The 16,496-nt window shown below is 39.1% G+C and overlaps 1 protein-coding gene across 23 annotated transcripts in view; it reads left to right on the top strand.

The window, feature by feature from the left end:
- Positions 1-16,496, top strand: part of ARPP21 (cAMP regulated phosphoprotein 21) — a gene marked incomplete at its 3' end in the record, with an annotated part of 105,141 nt that overhangs the window by 31,545 nt on the left and 57,100 nt on the right. For 6 of the 23 annotated variants that reach the window (XM_084247995.1, XM_084248009.1, XM_084248001.1 and 3 more), the window contains 3 exons: positions 1,130-1,189; positions 5,242-5,471; positions 12,631-12,861. In XM_084247995.1, the coding sequence (XP_084104121.1) occupies positions 1,130-1,189; positions 5,242-5,471; positions 12,631-12,861 (521 nt within the window). Of the gene's footprint in view, positions 1-1,129; positions 1,190-5,241; positions 5,475-12,630; positions 12,862-16,496 lie in introns of all 23 variants that reach the window. The other 17 variants (XM_084248000.1, XM_084247998.1, XM_084248013.1 and 14 more) reach the window with 7 other exon arrangements.

Genomic DNA, 16,496 nt, shown 5'->3' with positions numbered 1-16,496 from the left:
ACACTTAAGATGCATCAAAATGAGCAACTTCTATTGGAAATATAGTATCCATTAAAAATATGGTGGAATGTCAATATCCCACTGCTCAAGAAATAAAATCCGTTAAAAAATATTTTAAAAGAATTTTTAAGGTATTGGCTTATAGGGTGACCCCTATAAAATTGATTAAAATGGAAATTGATTAAACCACCTTAGTTAGAGACCATTTAAACTGGGCTTTAGAGATGATGGTTTATTTAAAAGTCATCATTAATATTAACAGAAGTCTTCAAGTAACTAAACCCCTCAATTGAATGACTTATTTGAGAAGAATGGATAAAACTAGAAAACAAGTCCACATAAGGCAAAACAACTTCCAAACTTATACAGATTTAGACAGATAGTCTCTCTTTATAGTAAAATTAAGAATCTGTGAGAAGTTAGTCTCTTAGGGATGATTCTTAATCATTCAAAAATTCTACATTCTTCTCCAAAATATGAAATGAGCATTTATAATTCAGTTTAATGGGAAGCATTCCCTAGTCTTCTAGTCAGTCATTTTCACACCTTTATTCTCTGATTTTATTCCCTTATTTGTGTTTTGTATTAAAAAGATCGATAGTGCGCTTATGTGTCCCTTGTATTCAAATTGGATTCTATTCATCAATATAGTAGTTGCTGACATACATACATTGATATGTGAGCCATTCTTGATGGTCCCCAAAAAGCAAAAATCTAATAAAGTGGGTACTCTATAAAAGTTTCTTGGATACTGCTTTTGGAATGTCAATATCCTACTATGCTCAAGAAATAAAGAAAACAATAGTTCAAAGAAAAAAATCACAATTAATATATTTCATTAAATATCTATTTTATTACATCAATTTCTTTTATTCCCTCTTCTTCCATTCCATCTATTTCCTCTTCCCACCTTTCTCTCTTATCTAGTTTCAGTGTCTTAATCCTAGAGTAGGGTAAAATCATGTCGCCATCAACTTATTCAGGAAAACTATAGTATCATGCAAATAAAATATAGTGTGTGGATTTGATTTCCAGACCAGGAATTCTATACTAAGCTACACATCCATTTAACATAGGGCATTATGGACCCTTAGATTTTATATCATAAAAACCATGTTTTTCTTTACAGTAGGCTCTTGGAAGACAGTAACATATGCAATGAGACCTATAGGAAAAGACTGCTCTTTCGGTTGGTATGGTTTACTTTTTTAAAACTGTGTTTTCAGATATGTGGCAGATTCAATGTTAAATATAAGTGTATTAGTGTAAAATATATCTGTTCATCCAATAAAACATGTTTGGTTTCTCTGTGAAGGTTGTTACAGAGCTAGTGTTGACGTACTATTGGATAATGTGAGATATAGGATCAGTAAAACATTACTTTGTTTATAATCCTTTAGGGCTCTCCCTTTGATTTCCATTTTTCTCTTCGCTCAAGGGCTAACTTTGGCAGCACACTGATTTAACATTCCCAAATCAACTTTTGTGAACTACACCAAGTTAAAATTTCTCTGGCAGGCTGCAATTGTATATACATTCCCAGCACTGGAAAACAAATCAATGGTAACTCCATTTGAGTAGCTGATTTTTAGCCACTACTATCCGTCATAATATTTCTAAGTGATTCTTTCAAGCACAGATTTTACTTCCAGCAGATAATATGGGGTTGCTTCCAATTATAATAAAGTACTTAAATCAAAATCTATGCAGGATAAGGGGAATATTATATATGTGATATATGTGACATATATACATATACATATATATACGTGTGTATATACATTATGAAGACTGGAAAACTAAACATTCCATGAAAGGAGAGGGACTATACTTATTTCTCACTACCCTATTAAATGTATCTTTAGCATCCATTATAGGGCAAAGGATACACAGTCTATTTATGTATGTATTATATACATACTCATTACCTAGCACATATATTTAATATGTTAGGGGTTTTGTGAGTATTAAGATTCATCTTTGTGGTAGGAAAGACAAGACAAACAAAAACCTCTTGCACATTTAGAAGAAAGAAAATACCCAGAAAAATAAATAAATTGTATGCTTAGATAGTATTGTGTCACAGAAAATTTGAACTTGGTATTTCATTGTTAGAAAAGTTAGAGTATTTTTTTTTTCCCTTTACACTTTGGAAAAAACAAAATATCGGACTTTTTAAAATTTTCCTTCATATTTCTAGATGAAATGACAGAGTCTAATACCTTCCTCTTATACCATTAGACAATTAATTTTGCACATGAAAATTAAGCAAATAACCTTGCATTTTTCCCTTGCAAGCCCAGAGAAGGACTAGAATTTACTAGTACTCCTCAATCACATGCCACACTCCATTTGATTGGGTAGATAACATGTGGGTTCTTGCCCTCTTGAGGCCAGTTAGTTTTGCATAACCCCAAATCTGGGCCCTAACCAGAGCTACCATCTACTCAGATCAGCCATCCCAAATATGGATGCCGTCCCTCACCCACACCAACCACAGAACTTCAGGGAGATGACTTAGCACAAGCCATCACACAACAATAAAAGCAATTTAAAGTATACATCATAGCTAAGTAGGACAAAAAATACCATGTTCAGACATGAAAGAAAATGAATGTTATGAATTATGTTTATCAGCAGAGAAACAATTTAGAGTATGTGCTTTATGCTACTCTAAGATCCAGTTCTAGTCACATACAAGAAAACCAGCAACTCTTGATGGCCAAACTTCTCATTGCCAGTGTCTCCCTGTGTTCCAGCATAACTAGGAGTGGGCTTTGGCAGTATGGGAAGGCACTGGTGGATGTGTGTTTCTATGATGTCTGTGATTCCACACACATATAGATAAGAAATTCAATTCTGGATCTCACTTTGCTGATATTAAGGTGGATAATCAGTATATAGAGCAGTTTAAAATATTGTTTCAATGTTTACATATCTAGCAGTCATAAATATATTATTTTGAATTCCATTAATACAACTCCATAATGTGCTGACTTAAAGTTCATTTTTTATAAATGCATATATCTTTGCAAAGATCTTACCCTGGGATGGTGATTGGAGCTGGTAGCATAGGAATAAATGAAATCAAGAAAATCTTTGCGTAGCTTATCAGCTAGAGGCTGTAGCAGAAGTCTAGAGAGAGGAACTACCCAGTTCTCTAGAAAGAGCTCTACCAAGGTGAAGGCTGCAATTACAGCACACTGATCAGCACCCAGGACTAGTGGTGACCAGCATGTTGCAGAGAAAGTTTCAGCTGCACTGGCACTCAGAGGAACTCTGTGTTCACAAAAAGAGGAATAATTGAGCAGAATTAATGAAGATCAGTGTGATTGGCTAGCTTCCTTCTGAAGCATCCTGTGTGCTAGGGACTACTCCAAACCTTTTCCGATGATAAATTTCCAAGATTATCTAAGACAGATTAGATGATTGTCATATCACCGGTGTATTCACAGTTGCTACATAGCTTAGCCAAGCTTTGTTAAAGGTGAGCTGAAAGAATCATTTATATATGGAGAAAGAATGAATTTGAGTTTGAAGACTGAACAGGAAACAATCAGGAATGGAGGACCAGGTGCTTGAAACGGATAGTTTTTCTGCACCCAACTTCATGGGCTTTCCAGAACAAAAGTTTCATAACACTTCCTATTTGCAAACTGGTGTTTTTCTTAGATGGTCCTTACTTCTAACACCAAACATCCCAGAGGTACTGAGAACAAAGAGTATGTTTGTGAGAAAGCACTGATGGAGAACAGCAGGCACTGAGTGTTTTCTGTTTTGTGAGTTTTCTGTTCTACTCCTTGCCCTTAATTTACAAATTCCCTATCACAGATTAGCTGTTTCATTTTTATGACCTATTGGATCCAACTGGACTTGTCGTGGTAAATTTAATGTGCTAAACACACAACTTGACTGTTAATGATGCTCACAATGTTACTTCAATTTAAAAAAAGCAGGATTTTATGACATAAATACAAGTAAATTGAAGTAAGATGGAAGCAAAACCTAAAATTCTCTGTCTCTTCTGTAAAATTTGATTGGGGTTTTTATCAGATATCAGATACTTCTCATATCCTAATAGTCCTCTGTGTTCTTTAGAAGAATACTTATTAACAAAACTATTGACCGCATCTGTGAGATTTGGAATGAGACTAGAGTATGTCCCATTACACAATAATACAAAATTAGAACTTACATCTATTTTTGATGATTTGTGTCCTCTTCATCTATTTATAATTCAGGAGAATCTTAGAGTATTTTTATGATGCATTATTTCCAGCTGCAGAAAAAGCTTTGAAAATATTAACTAAGTTATTTTTAAGAAGATTGGAAACCAATGAAAATGCAAATTTCATCAACTTTCTCAATTTTGCACACTATCTAGAGATACCCTGGCATCTTCCAAATTCACTTCTGGCTATTGGATCTCTTCCAACACATTCCCTCTCTTTATATTTGAATTTTGAACAAACATGTTCTTTACCTATGGAGCTTTTTTGCTATTTCCATTGATCCACTTGGGAAGTTTCATGTCAGTGTAGTGTTTACACAGTTGTTGTTATTATCACCAGTTCTTCTATGTGGAAAAGGATTAAAGGGCTCTCCCCTCTGCCCATGAAGGTTAAGCTCACAGGGCAAAATACTCATCATAGGTTAACAGAGTAATTTCTATAATTTCTGCCCTGTCCATCAAAGCCTTATGAGTTCAGATCTATGGCTCATAAGGCTAGAAAATGAATTAATAAATGATTTCTTGGGATTTGTGTGCCCCCCCCCCACAAATACACACAGAGTTCAATGATTTCATGCAAAATGGAGAGACCAAACTCTTCTCCTGCGGGAGTTGCTTTTAGTATCATTCAAGATCATAACTGCTTCTAAACATTGGTTCAATGTTGACTTGGGTCACAGTTTATTCCCTCTCTTCTCCACAAGGGGAATTAATAATATTTTTTAACCATATTTTCCAAGTTGTTTCTCCTTCACTGGCAGAGAGATTACGTGACATTTTTAGGTTTGGTTTTTTCCTGTTTGTAACATGAGTGTTCTGTGTGATGTGTTATCTGTTCGTGCACCAATGAGGTATATGTGGCACTGTTTGGGAGGCAACAGGTTTAATGGAAAGGGTTGACAAACAGGGTCTGAGTAGACCACTCTTCCAAGAAAGGTCCCAGTCTCTACCCACATTGTTCACGGAATATAACCCTGTCCCTGTGCATCTTTCTGATGACCGTGCTTCAGGGGCAACAGAGATGGCTCAGGGAGAACATCCGGGAGTCGACAGAGCAGCTCGGAGAATGAACTCAAGTGGTCTGACCACCAGCGGGCCTGGAGCAGCACGGACTCAGATAGCTCCCACCGCAATCTCAAGCCCACCATGACCAAGACGGCGAGTTTTGGGGGCATCACGGTGCTGACCAGGGGTGACAGCACATCCAGTACAAGGAGTACCGGGAAGCTATCCAAAGCAGGTAGTTAGTACTGAATGGGTTTATGTCCTGTCGTGTTTTGTGCTGCTGATGCTACAGTCACTATTTCTTCTGACTGCTGTGAACTTTTGATGATATTAATTACTAGGATAGCTGGGAAGCCAGAAAATGCAATGAAAATATCAATAGTGCCTCTTGCTAGTTCTATGCCTAGATCAAATTATTAACATTTCTAACCTTCTGTTTCCTTAATGATAAATTGTTACTCTAACCCATGTCAATAGACTATTACAGTTTACATTTTGTCATCTATATAAAAATGACTACCCTGGGCCTCCCCGGTGGCGCAGCGGTTGAGCGCTGGGTTGCGAAGCTGCCCACAGCCTCTGCAGCGCCGGTTCGATCCCCAGCTGCTCCAGACCACGGCAGGAGGGTCCCACAAGGCGCGCAGTCCTCTCCTGCCGCCCGCTGCTCCACTCAGCAGTGTACTTTGGTCCTTCTGCCTGCTCTGCTCCCCGCTCTGGCTTTGGTGAATTTGCTCACCCTCCCGCACTTCTGACTGTACCCAGTGCTTGTATAAATAAATAAATAAATCTTAAAAAAAATAAAATAAAAAAAAATAAAAATGACTACCCTGGCACATACAAAGTACAACTATTTAACTAAAATTAACTATTATTTTTTTTAATTTAATACTACAGTTTTTCCTTAAAACTATGTTGTAAGGTAATTATAACATTAATAGTTTCAGTTCCTGTTTTGGCATTAGTTAATGTGATCCTGAACCAGTTATTTAACCTATGTGTGACTCAGTTTCCTCATCTGAGAAGCGAGAATAGTGATATACCTATGTTGTAAGATTGTCAGATTGTGGTGAAGACTGAGTTAATATACACAAGCCTTCAATAAGTAGCAGATATTTTTGTTTATTTTTGTTATTGCCATTTTAATGTTATCATCCCTGACTGGCAGATAAGGAACCTGAGTTGCAGAGAGGTTTTGAGTTCCCAAGTTGTCAGGTGAATGCATTTTATTTTTCCTGGTTTGTTTTCCTTTCCTTCTAAGTGAATGGTGACCTTTTGAAGTTGGTAGGTCAAGTTTGCATGGACAGTCTTGGGACTGTGATGAGCAATCAGGAGGACCATTAACTTGAAACAACTTTAAATTGTCGAAGCATAAACAACATGGAAATCATACACAGCTTGCAAATACTACCTCATCTGCCATTCCTAGCTCTTTTGTCTCTCAAGAATTCCTCACCATTCTTTGCAAATTATTTCAAATATCCCTAATTAAAACACCCTCTTGAAATCCCATGGAGATGACAGATGACCATCCATTAGTACTCCATGAATTTACTTTTCTTTTTTTAGTATCTAATTGTTTTGTTTGTTTTACAATTTGTATCTGCAAGGGTGGGGGTTGACAGCTGTGGTTCAGTGAATTGCCCTGGGAGGCCAGGATTTGCTGGTGGTGCAAGCTTGGGCCTGGGGTGCAGGGAACTAGGGAGGGTGAATGGATAACACCAACCAGAGGTTGTCCTAGACCACATATACTTTCCCAGCCAAACAGCACACTCACACCAACAGGGAGTCTGTAAAATCAAGGCTCATTATGCTAATGGTTTAATATAATTATGTTGTTGATAAATGCTTCCGAAGAAATTAGCTCATGTTTTCCTACATAGTCAGAAAATTATTAGTATTTAGTCACAGCTACTACTTTTTATATATATGGAGATATATATATATATATTTCCTTATATAGATATAGCTTCTTGGAAAGATTCTGATGGGCTCACATTGCCTCTGTCATTTTTACTCACCAGTGGGTGAATTCTTGATTTCTGACTCTAATTAATTGCTCTCATATCCCACTATTGCAACAACTGAAGTCAAGAAAATCCACTGTGGTGCACTTGAGCTCTTGTAAACTAAGAAAGGTTAAATTGTTTTAAATCTCTTTAAAATGCAGAAACCAAGTACCTTAAACGGTGCACTTAAAAATTCCAGCACACCAAAAGAGCTCTTAAGATTTTTAAATTAATCGTCATTTTCCATGTGCCAACCCCCAATCACTTCCACAGCAAAGCTCTTTGGAAACATTTTAAACACTTCAAGAATGCTAAAATGCCATGTTCTTTGAAGAATGATTAGAAATTGTAAGTGCTCGAGACTTTTTTTTTTTTTCCTTTAAATCTAAGTGTCCTGTCTGTCGTCACCTGAAAGCTTGTCAAGGCACAGGAATGGAAAGCCAAAAAAAAGAAAAAAAGAAAAGAAAAGATTTAAAGGAGATCAAGATAGGATGTCAAAACAAACTTCCAATTTCCTAAGATGGTTTTATGAAGCAAAGCTGTCAGTTTTGCTGTCATGGAGCTTCAGAACAGCACAAGTTCCCAATTTTTTACCTCATTGTTCACAGTAGAATTGCAAACTTGTTTTTGACCTTTCAGAAATCGAGTCTGGAGTTGTGACATGTAAGTTACTCTTCTCCTCCTCTAATTGCATAGCTTCTAGCTTTAAATAGATAATAAGGAGAATTTTTCCAGGTGAGAAAAATGTTTCCCTACAATTTGGGTAGAGCCTATTCCTGAAGTCTGAGGGTTTGAGCACAGTCTCTGAAGGCCTGGCTCTTTCCTGTTTGATGACCCCACCCTTAGCACAGTCATGGTCACCTAGCAGATGGCCCGCACACACCGATGGAGGTATATGGCCATGGCATCGCCTTGTGAAGAGGGATTGAGTGGTGCTTGCCTTGTCATCTCAGCTGCTTCTTGGTGGCGACAGTTCAGAAACAAGAACAAACCGTCTCTCTCAGTCCACACTAACTGGACCACTTGTCTTTACTTTCATCCCTCCTTTCTGTTCTCCAGAGCAGAGGGTCTCAATTATAGTGCAACAGACTCACCTAAAGATTTGTTAAAGCACAGGTTACTTTTTCTCTAGTCACACTTTGAGAGCAACTGCTCTAGAGAAATAAGATACCCTTCTATTTCAGGTTAATCATTTTAGGTGGCCTGGTATTTTGTTTTCTGGGCACAAAGGGATTCTTATTGCTGCCACTCTCCTTTTCCAGAGAATTTTGGGAACCAACACAAGACACTTCATCTCTCCACTACTTCCTGTTCCTGGTGTTACTTCTTAATATTACACTATATGCATCCTGGCTGGTCTCCTCTTCCGTAGTTTCAGAAGCTTCATGCTACTTTACTAAACTTTGACCCCTGAATCGAGAAACATTTTCTTGAATTATTAATTCAGGGGGAAAATACTTATGGTTCAGGGATCTTGCAAAAGAAAATTGCACTAGAGGAGCCAAACATAAATAAAAACTTTATAGCTATTGCAATGGGATCAAGAACATATAACAATGAGGGAGCGAGATGGAACTCAACCCCCCTGAAACAAAAGTGGGGAGTTTTTAGTGCTGCAGTGAGCTGATAAAAAAGTTTTGGAGAGTGTGAGAGAGGTGATTCTCCAATTTGATTGAGCCATCTGCATTTGCTAATTGGTGCTTCTGGAAATCAGGCTCCCACAGAAACTGGGGGATAATGATTGCTGTTTTTCTTAATGACCCCCATGTCCTTGGATATACCTGAGTTGTAAAACTGGTAAGAGGTTGGAAGGTTTCCATCTTCAGGGGACAGACATGCTCTAAGAAAAGGAAGGTAGGGCCTCACCTGGTGGCGCAGGCGGTTGAGCCCTGCGCTGTGAAGCTGCCCGCAGCCTTTCCAGCGCCGGTTCAATCCCCGGCCACCGGCAAGGGTCCCACATGGCATGACAGACCTCTCCTGTCTTGCCCACTGCTCCCCTCAGCAGTGTATTTCTTTGGTCTGCCTGTTCTGTTCCCTGCTCTGTCTCTGGTGAATCCTCTCACCCTCCCACACATCTGTACTGTACCCCAGTTCTTGTATAAATAAATAAATCTTAAAAAAAAAAGAAAAGGAAGGTAAAGGGTCAATGGTCTGAAAGAAACTAGTCTGGAGTTTCCTCAAGCTGAGGAGAACTTTAGTTCCTTCTCCTCCTCCACACAGCTCACATTGAGGCTGGTGACTTACGTTTTGCAAATGAAGAAATTGAGGTCAAAAGAAGCAGTCACTTCCTAAAGAAAACAGCTAGTCAATGGCAGACCTGGAACCCCCAACTCAGGATGCTTCCTCTCTGGGGAGCTGGAGATTACTGTCCCTCCTGCCAAGGAGACTGTCCTGCCCCTCTGCCCTGTCTCTTCCCTGGCGTTTCTTTTTGCTTTGCTTTCTGATCTCTTTTCCAGTCTTTCTTCCATTTTCTAATCATTTGTCCCTCCAGTGTCCACAAGGGTCTCACAGCACCCATCCTATCTTCCTCCCGTATGCACCTACCAGCCCTCTAGGGCAACTTTGACTTCTCAGTCTGCCATAGTGAGCAGCATTGACATTCTGGGCAGCAGCTCCTAGAGCTTGGCACAGGCCTGCAGGGTTCTGCCCTTTGGTCTCTCGGATGACTCCCTGGCAAAATATGACCTGCAGGCTTAACACGTGATCCTGGAGCTACATTGTCTGGGTGTGACATGTTCAATGCGCCTGGGAAATTTACTGAATGTCTCTGAGGATCACTTCTCATCTTGAAAATGAGGTTGCTGTGAAAATTAGATCCGATAATTCCTATAGAGTGATTAGCACAGTGCTTGTCACACAGACATACTGTTTAAATATTTCCCATTGCTCTCATTAAGTCCTTGAAAAGGGAAACCAGAAACATTTTAACTCTCAGCATGCAAAATAGTAAAGTTCTCGAATATCAGTTTCATTTTTTAAAAAAGTCTTTTGAACACATCCCATCGCCGGCCTTTTATTACCATTGCTAGTCTCCGTTTTTGATTAAGAATCTCAGTCGTGCTAGATATGAGAATAGTGCGCCACCTGATTCTAGGTCCCTGATGTTTCCAGAGTGGTTATAAGCCAGCCAAAAGGGCCAGTACCCCACCCCAGCTGCATGCTGATGGCTAAGGCCCCTCTATGATATTTGATTTTGTCTCCATCTTAACAAATGTTGCGAGTTCAAGTCAAATTTATTTTCCTTCTTAACCTGTAGAATCAGATCATTTGTATTATTTTCCCTGTCTTCTTTTTGTTCCTGTTGATGGTGCTGCTTCCTCTCCCACCCCACCCCCGCCCTTCTCACTGATAGAAGGGAGTGATACTGCACATTATCGATGAATGACTGTCTCCTGAAAGCCAAATTCAAATTACTCTGTGGATTAGACATGGCGCTTCAGGCTATGTGCATCGTCCCCACACAGCACACGTGCTCACAAGCATCTGCTGGCACTAGCTCTCACCTCCAGTCACAGTTAAGACATGACTCCTGGCTCCCAATGTTTGTCACCATGTACCCCTCAATCTGGAGACAGGATAAATGGGCTTTGGATCACCTTCAGTGTCTTGGCACAAAATGTCTTGTTTTGTTGTGGTATTGCTGTGCTGCAGTTGTTGACTCTGCACTAGTGTCACATTTGGACTATAGTGTCAAGTCATAGAGAACACGTCTCCAGACACACTACAGTTTGCACTGGGGCTCTGACTTCAAGGTCAAAATGTCGGCGATGCAGACTCAAAACTATGCTGAGTGTTTCCAGATTTCCTTTTAAATTCTTTATTTTTCTCCCTATTCATTATTAAGAATCCATCAGCATTTTATACCATTTAGATGAAACACCCTAAATTAAAATGTAACTTATCATTATTCATAGCGAGTCATGAGAACAGCTGAGAGGAGTCCCAGCTAAGAACAATCCATGGCACGTGCACATGCATGCTTGTACGAGGCAGTGTGAGGTCATGGTTCAATCTAAATCAGCTGACCTAAATCAAATCCCAGATCTGTTATTGTCTAGCTATGGGTTATCTAACTTCTCTATGCTACAATTTCACCATCAATATAGGCAGTGATAGCACTTATTGTTAAAGTGCATATCGTATCCATGTGCTTTCACATACTAAGTGCTCATTAAATATTACTGTCTGCCCGTCTCAGAAATTATTGCACTCTCTAGTGGCCCCTCTATGTTGCATTTCTAAAACTTACTTTAAAAGGGCTCCAGTTTAATTTAAGGGCCCATTTTAGAATCTAAAAAATAAAGTTAAGTATTCCTTATATGCCTTGGTCTTTAAAGAGACAGAATAATTGCATTTTAATTATCTAAGTCAATAATTGTGGACAAATAATTTAATAAATTTCTTGTACTCCATTCTTGTGCTGATCACATCATCCAAATCATCTATTGGTTTGAATTTATTGAAATGGGGATATTGATTGCTGTGTTTTCTCCCTGATCCTTTAGTTAATTTTCAGACCCAGGACACCCATGGTGAAGGTGCTAGAGTTGCTTGATTGTGTGTGCAGTGAAGGGTAGCTAGTGCCCAGTGTATATGGGATGAAGCAGGTGTTTCTTATTCCACAGTGGAGGGAGAGGGGACCTGATCGGGGGTAGATTCCACAATGTGGGCTTTTGAACACTGATCTAGTTACCTGCGTGTTTGAGAAATACACTATCCACAGACATCCTCTGATTTTACCCTTCTGTGTCATCTGACAGGAGCTCCATCTTTATCATAAAGGTCAAGTCCCATTGATCATATTAATAAGATCTCTATGGATATGTGAAATGCATTTTAGGTGTTAAGCACTGGCAGTAGGCATGATCCAGTTCTACTCACACCTGCAGTGAGAGATTATGAGCACGCCCCTTCAAAATCCATTTTTATGAGTTGGAAAACCAGTGCTTTAGAGTCATCTCCATCCTCAGCATATCATACGATTCTTGCTTAAAGTGCATCCCTGGCCTATTTTCTCACAACTCCTCGGTAAGATATTTCCATGGCATAAATCACTCAGGGTGAAGGGAGTATTCAGGCACCTATTTCAGAGCTTTAGGGTATACCATTTACCACTCATCACTCTAGTGGCATGTGAGAATGTTGAAAGGGAGTGTTCATTCTTAATCTCCCTTTTCCTAGGATATTGACACAGTTGAAAAAGATGTAGCAAATATTTCAGTAAAATCTGATCTCAAAATGTGGGGAGAGCACTAATCTTGTCCTGCAGCACTCACCTCAGATTCTTTAATGCATTATATAAAAGTAAGCAGAACTTTAGACCCAGAACTGTGGATTCTCACATGTTCTCTCCCTAGAGTGACTTGTCGACATGTACCTCTGTGGCAGGTTCTGAGTCTTCCAGCAGTGCGGGTTCCTCAGGATCGCTGTCCCGCACCCATCCACCTCTCCAGAGTGCACCCCTGGTCTCCAGTGTGGCAGCCACTTCAGGCTGTGTGCCCTACCCAGAGAATGGAATGGGGGGTCAGGTCGCACCCAGCAGCACCAGCTACATCCTTCTTCCACTTGAAGCTGCAACAGGCATCCCACCTGGAAGCATCCTTCTTAATCCACACACAGGTTAGTGTATTTCCTCTGCTTTGGCAGGGACACAAAGTAGGGATTTGTTCTTATGTTTGAGCTTAAGAATTCACTAGTGAAGTTTCTGAAAATTTCTGATCAGGAAAGCTCAGTGTATGAACTGCTGTGTAGAATTTTCAATTAGGAATAGCAGATCTTAGCTATAATGTAGACCTCCATAATTTGCTATTACTACCAATGCAGATATATAAATAGTGCTGCTTCCCAGAAATGTCCATTTTTCTCTCTACCCTCTCTTCACTGACCACAGTGAGTCTCATTCTAAAACCAGACACCATGGAGTAATGAACTGGAATATACTGAGTTAAATTTGCATTTCCAGACTAAATTCCCAGGTAGCCTATTATTTCATTAAAAGTTGTTTTACATCTGAGATATTTCAAGAAACTTGAGATACTGGTTGGAAAACATAGTAAATTCTTAACTATATGAATTTCTTTCTCATCTTACAATTTCACTCAACTCCTACTGGAGAATACGAAATCACAGTGGCAAAGAGAATACAGTGAGAAAATACCCAAGTATTTTAGAGCTACCTACCCTAGAGAAGTTTTGGGGGGAAGTGGGGGTGGGAGAATTGGTAACTTCATGACTATGTTATCTTCCATGATGAATGGCTATTGGTTACTGTCTAATTTCTCTAGCGGTCAGTTAACTTCCACATTATTACAAAGGATCCAGAGCACTGAGATTCTAACATCAGCCAGTAGACTGACAAACATCTGCTTCCTGGGGAAGCTTCAGGGAATCTTCATGGGGCAAACTCACCACTGTCAACTTTGCCCTGCCTCCAAGGTCATTTGGCATTTCTGCAGATGTTTTGATTATTATGATCAAGGGAGGAAGGGACTCCTTCTGGCATCTAAGAAAGTAAAGATCAGAAATGCTATAAAACATCTACAATGCCCAGGACACTGCCTCTTTAAGAAAGGATTGTTCAACCTGGAATGTCATCGGTGCAGTGGTTAAGAAACCCTGGGTCAGAAGCTTGACATTCACTTCTTAAGTCACTTCTTTAGAGACCTTGATTAGTAAATTTTTTTTAAGAAATTTAATTTTCTCCAAATGTGTCTGTGGTTTAGCTTAGGTTATTATAGAAAATAGCTTTGATTAGCTAAACCTGAAGATGTAAAACTGGATGCAAATCTCATGAAAGTGTTTGGCTCAGTATTCTCACATATATTGCTACTAGCAGCTAGGAAATTCACAGAAAAAGGAGAATGATAGTGAAATACTTACTTGAATAATTACCACATTTTCATGAAAACATATGGTGTAATCTCAAGGTATGGTATTTGATGGAGACATTTTGAAAATGCCATAAACTAGAGGGAAAAGGATGCATAATCATTTTATTGAAAACCATTTGAAAGCTTTCAACTTAGATACTTTTAAGAATACTAGATTGCTTTTACTTTAGTTAGATCATTATAACCTCTGCAAAGGAAATTAAAAGAAAACCACATTTGCATTCATTATCTGGGCACTGATCAAAACAAACTGTTGACTGCCATTCTTTCAAATTTAATGGAGGTGGAGAGCTTGCAGACCAGACCACGCACTTAACAGTTTTGGGGAGTTTGTTTTCAGCAAAATCACAGTGTTTCAAAAAAGCTCAATATTTTTTTGGGTACAATGCAAGAATATTATTTGTAATGATGTCCTAGTTGTGCCTGTGTGTGTATATATTATCATCTATAATCTTGTTTATAGAAAAAGAAATCAAGTGCTAGTGCCAAATCCCAATTTTTATTCATTGGATCAAGTCGTGTATTGTAATGAAAATACATCCTTTGAAAAAGGACCTTAACTAAAGGAAAGATTCTATTAACACCACTGAACAGCTTCTCCATGAACACTTCTCTAATCTAACAAATGCTAGATATTAAAATAACCCTATTTTGGAAGAAAAAAATGTGCGAATGCATGTACTGTGCTTGCATGGTGGGATATAAGATAAATCATTCTTCTTCTTTTCCAGATGTTTATTTTATGCCCATTGATAATGTGCACGTATGCATGTAGACATATCATGTATCACATATACAGGCGTGTGTCTGTTTGGTGGCTGCGTGTATGTCTATGTATCTACCTAATCTCTTATGTAACTCCACTGTTGCGATCGGCAATTGCCTACTTTGGCCCGGAACTCATCTTACTCATTGCTGTCGATGTCTGGAAAACCATGTCTCTCACCTTCACCTAATGCCTTTCTGCCAAATACATGACAGAAATGTTTGGGTATAAGGAAACTAGAGCACATGGCTACTTTTGTGTGAACTGCCTCTGGCTTCATTTCTCCGTTATCAGCATTTTTCTAAGCTCTTTAGAGGGAGGGTCATGGTTAGATTTTTTTTATTTTTTTACTTCCCTCAAGTAGATCACAAAGTAGTCTTGGGCACAGTTGCTTGATAATTAGATATTATTGCAATAATATCTACCACCCATTGTATATGCTGATGTGGATAGTGGAACGATTTTTCATCTTATATATTACATTTGAGAGTGTGGCTCAGGTATAAAAACTATGATAAAATATCTGTCTTAAAATATATAAGACAAGCAATGACTTGAAAGTGCTGAAGTGCTTGCATGTAGTAAATGAAAGAAAACTTCATTTGTCAGCACAACTGGCCTGATTCTAAGTACTAAATATTTAGCACGCTGAACCCAACCCCACCAGCACAGTCTTGCAGATCCCAAATACAATCACAGACTTTTATATTGTCTGACCTTTGACCCTGGCACTCAGCTGATCTGTTCATAACTCCGGATCACCTGCCACTTTCTTTGCTTTTCAGGCATCTGGATGAGTGAGTTGCCACAGAGGCTCATTTTCAAAGTTTTCCCCATTTATAATATCTTCATCCTTGCAAGGCAAACCTGAGTTTGATCTCCCTCCAGCTGTCATGGACTTAACCTCCTTCTGGAAAATGTTAGCGGAAAGCTCATCTCTGTCTGCTTTCTTTCAACACACCATTATCCAGAGATGCCAACAGCCATTGGCATCCCTGAAGTACACATTAATGTCTGTGTCTGTTGTCTGCCATTTTGCTTTGCCTTCATCTGGTGCAAATTCATATGTTTGATGTCAGGGCCGTCATCTGTAGCTACTTCACCTGGAGCAGTTTCTTCCGCTATTTTTCCTTTAAATGCTCCTGATGGGCTTCCATAACACTACCCTTTGCCTTACAGGGGAATTCTCACATCTCTATCCAAACTGCTTCCCTGGAGCCTTTGTGTGAAGTCTATATCTTTATAAGATATGCATTCATCCTGCCATCAATAATCAGTAGGTTGCTTATAATTTAATCACCCTCTAAGAACTAGGCAAGCAAAAAATTCTCCTCTTTCTGTTGAAATAAATGTCCTTCTAGCAGGTACATGACAGAAATACTTTGGTGATAGAAACCAAGGGGATTTTTTATTTATGCATACAAGAACTGGGGTACAGGCCAGAGGTATGGGGGTGTGCTGGTGAGAGGATTCACCAGAGACAGAGCAGGGAGAAGAACAGGCAGATTAACTGAAATACACAGCTGAGGGGAGCAGCTGGTGAGTCAGGAGAGGTCTGCTGTGCCATGTGGGTCACCTCCCTGGCTGGGGATCAAACT

Source organism: Talpa europaea, assembly GCF_964194135.1.
Source record: "Talpa europaea genome assembly, chromosome: 11".
Lineage (NCBI taxonomy): Eukaryota > Metazoa > Chordata > Mammalia > Eulipotyphla > Talpidae > Talpa > Talpa europaea.
Note: the sequence above shows the minus strand (reverse complement) of the source record. Positions and strands in the feature narration are given on the sequence as shown.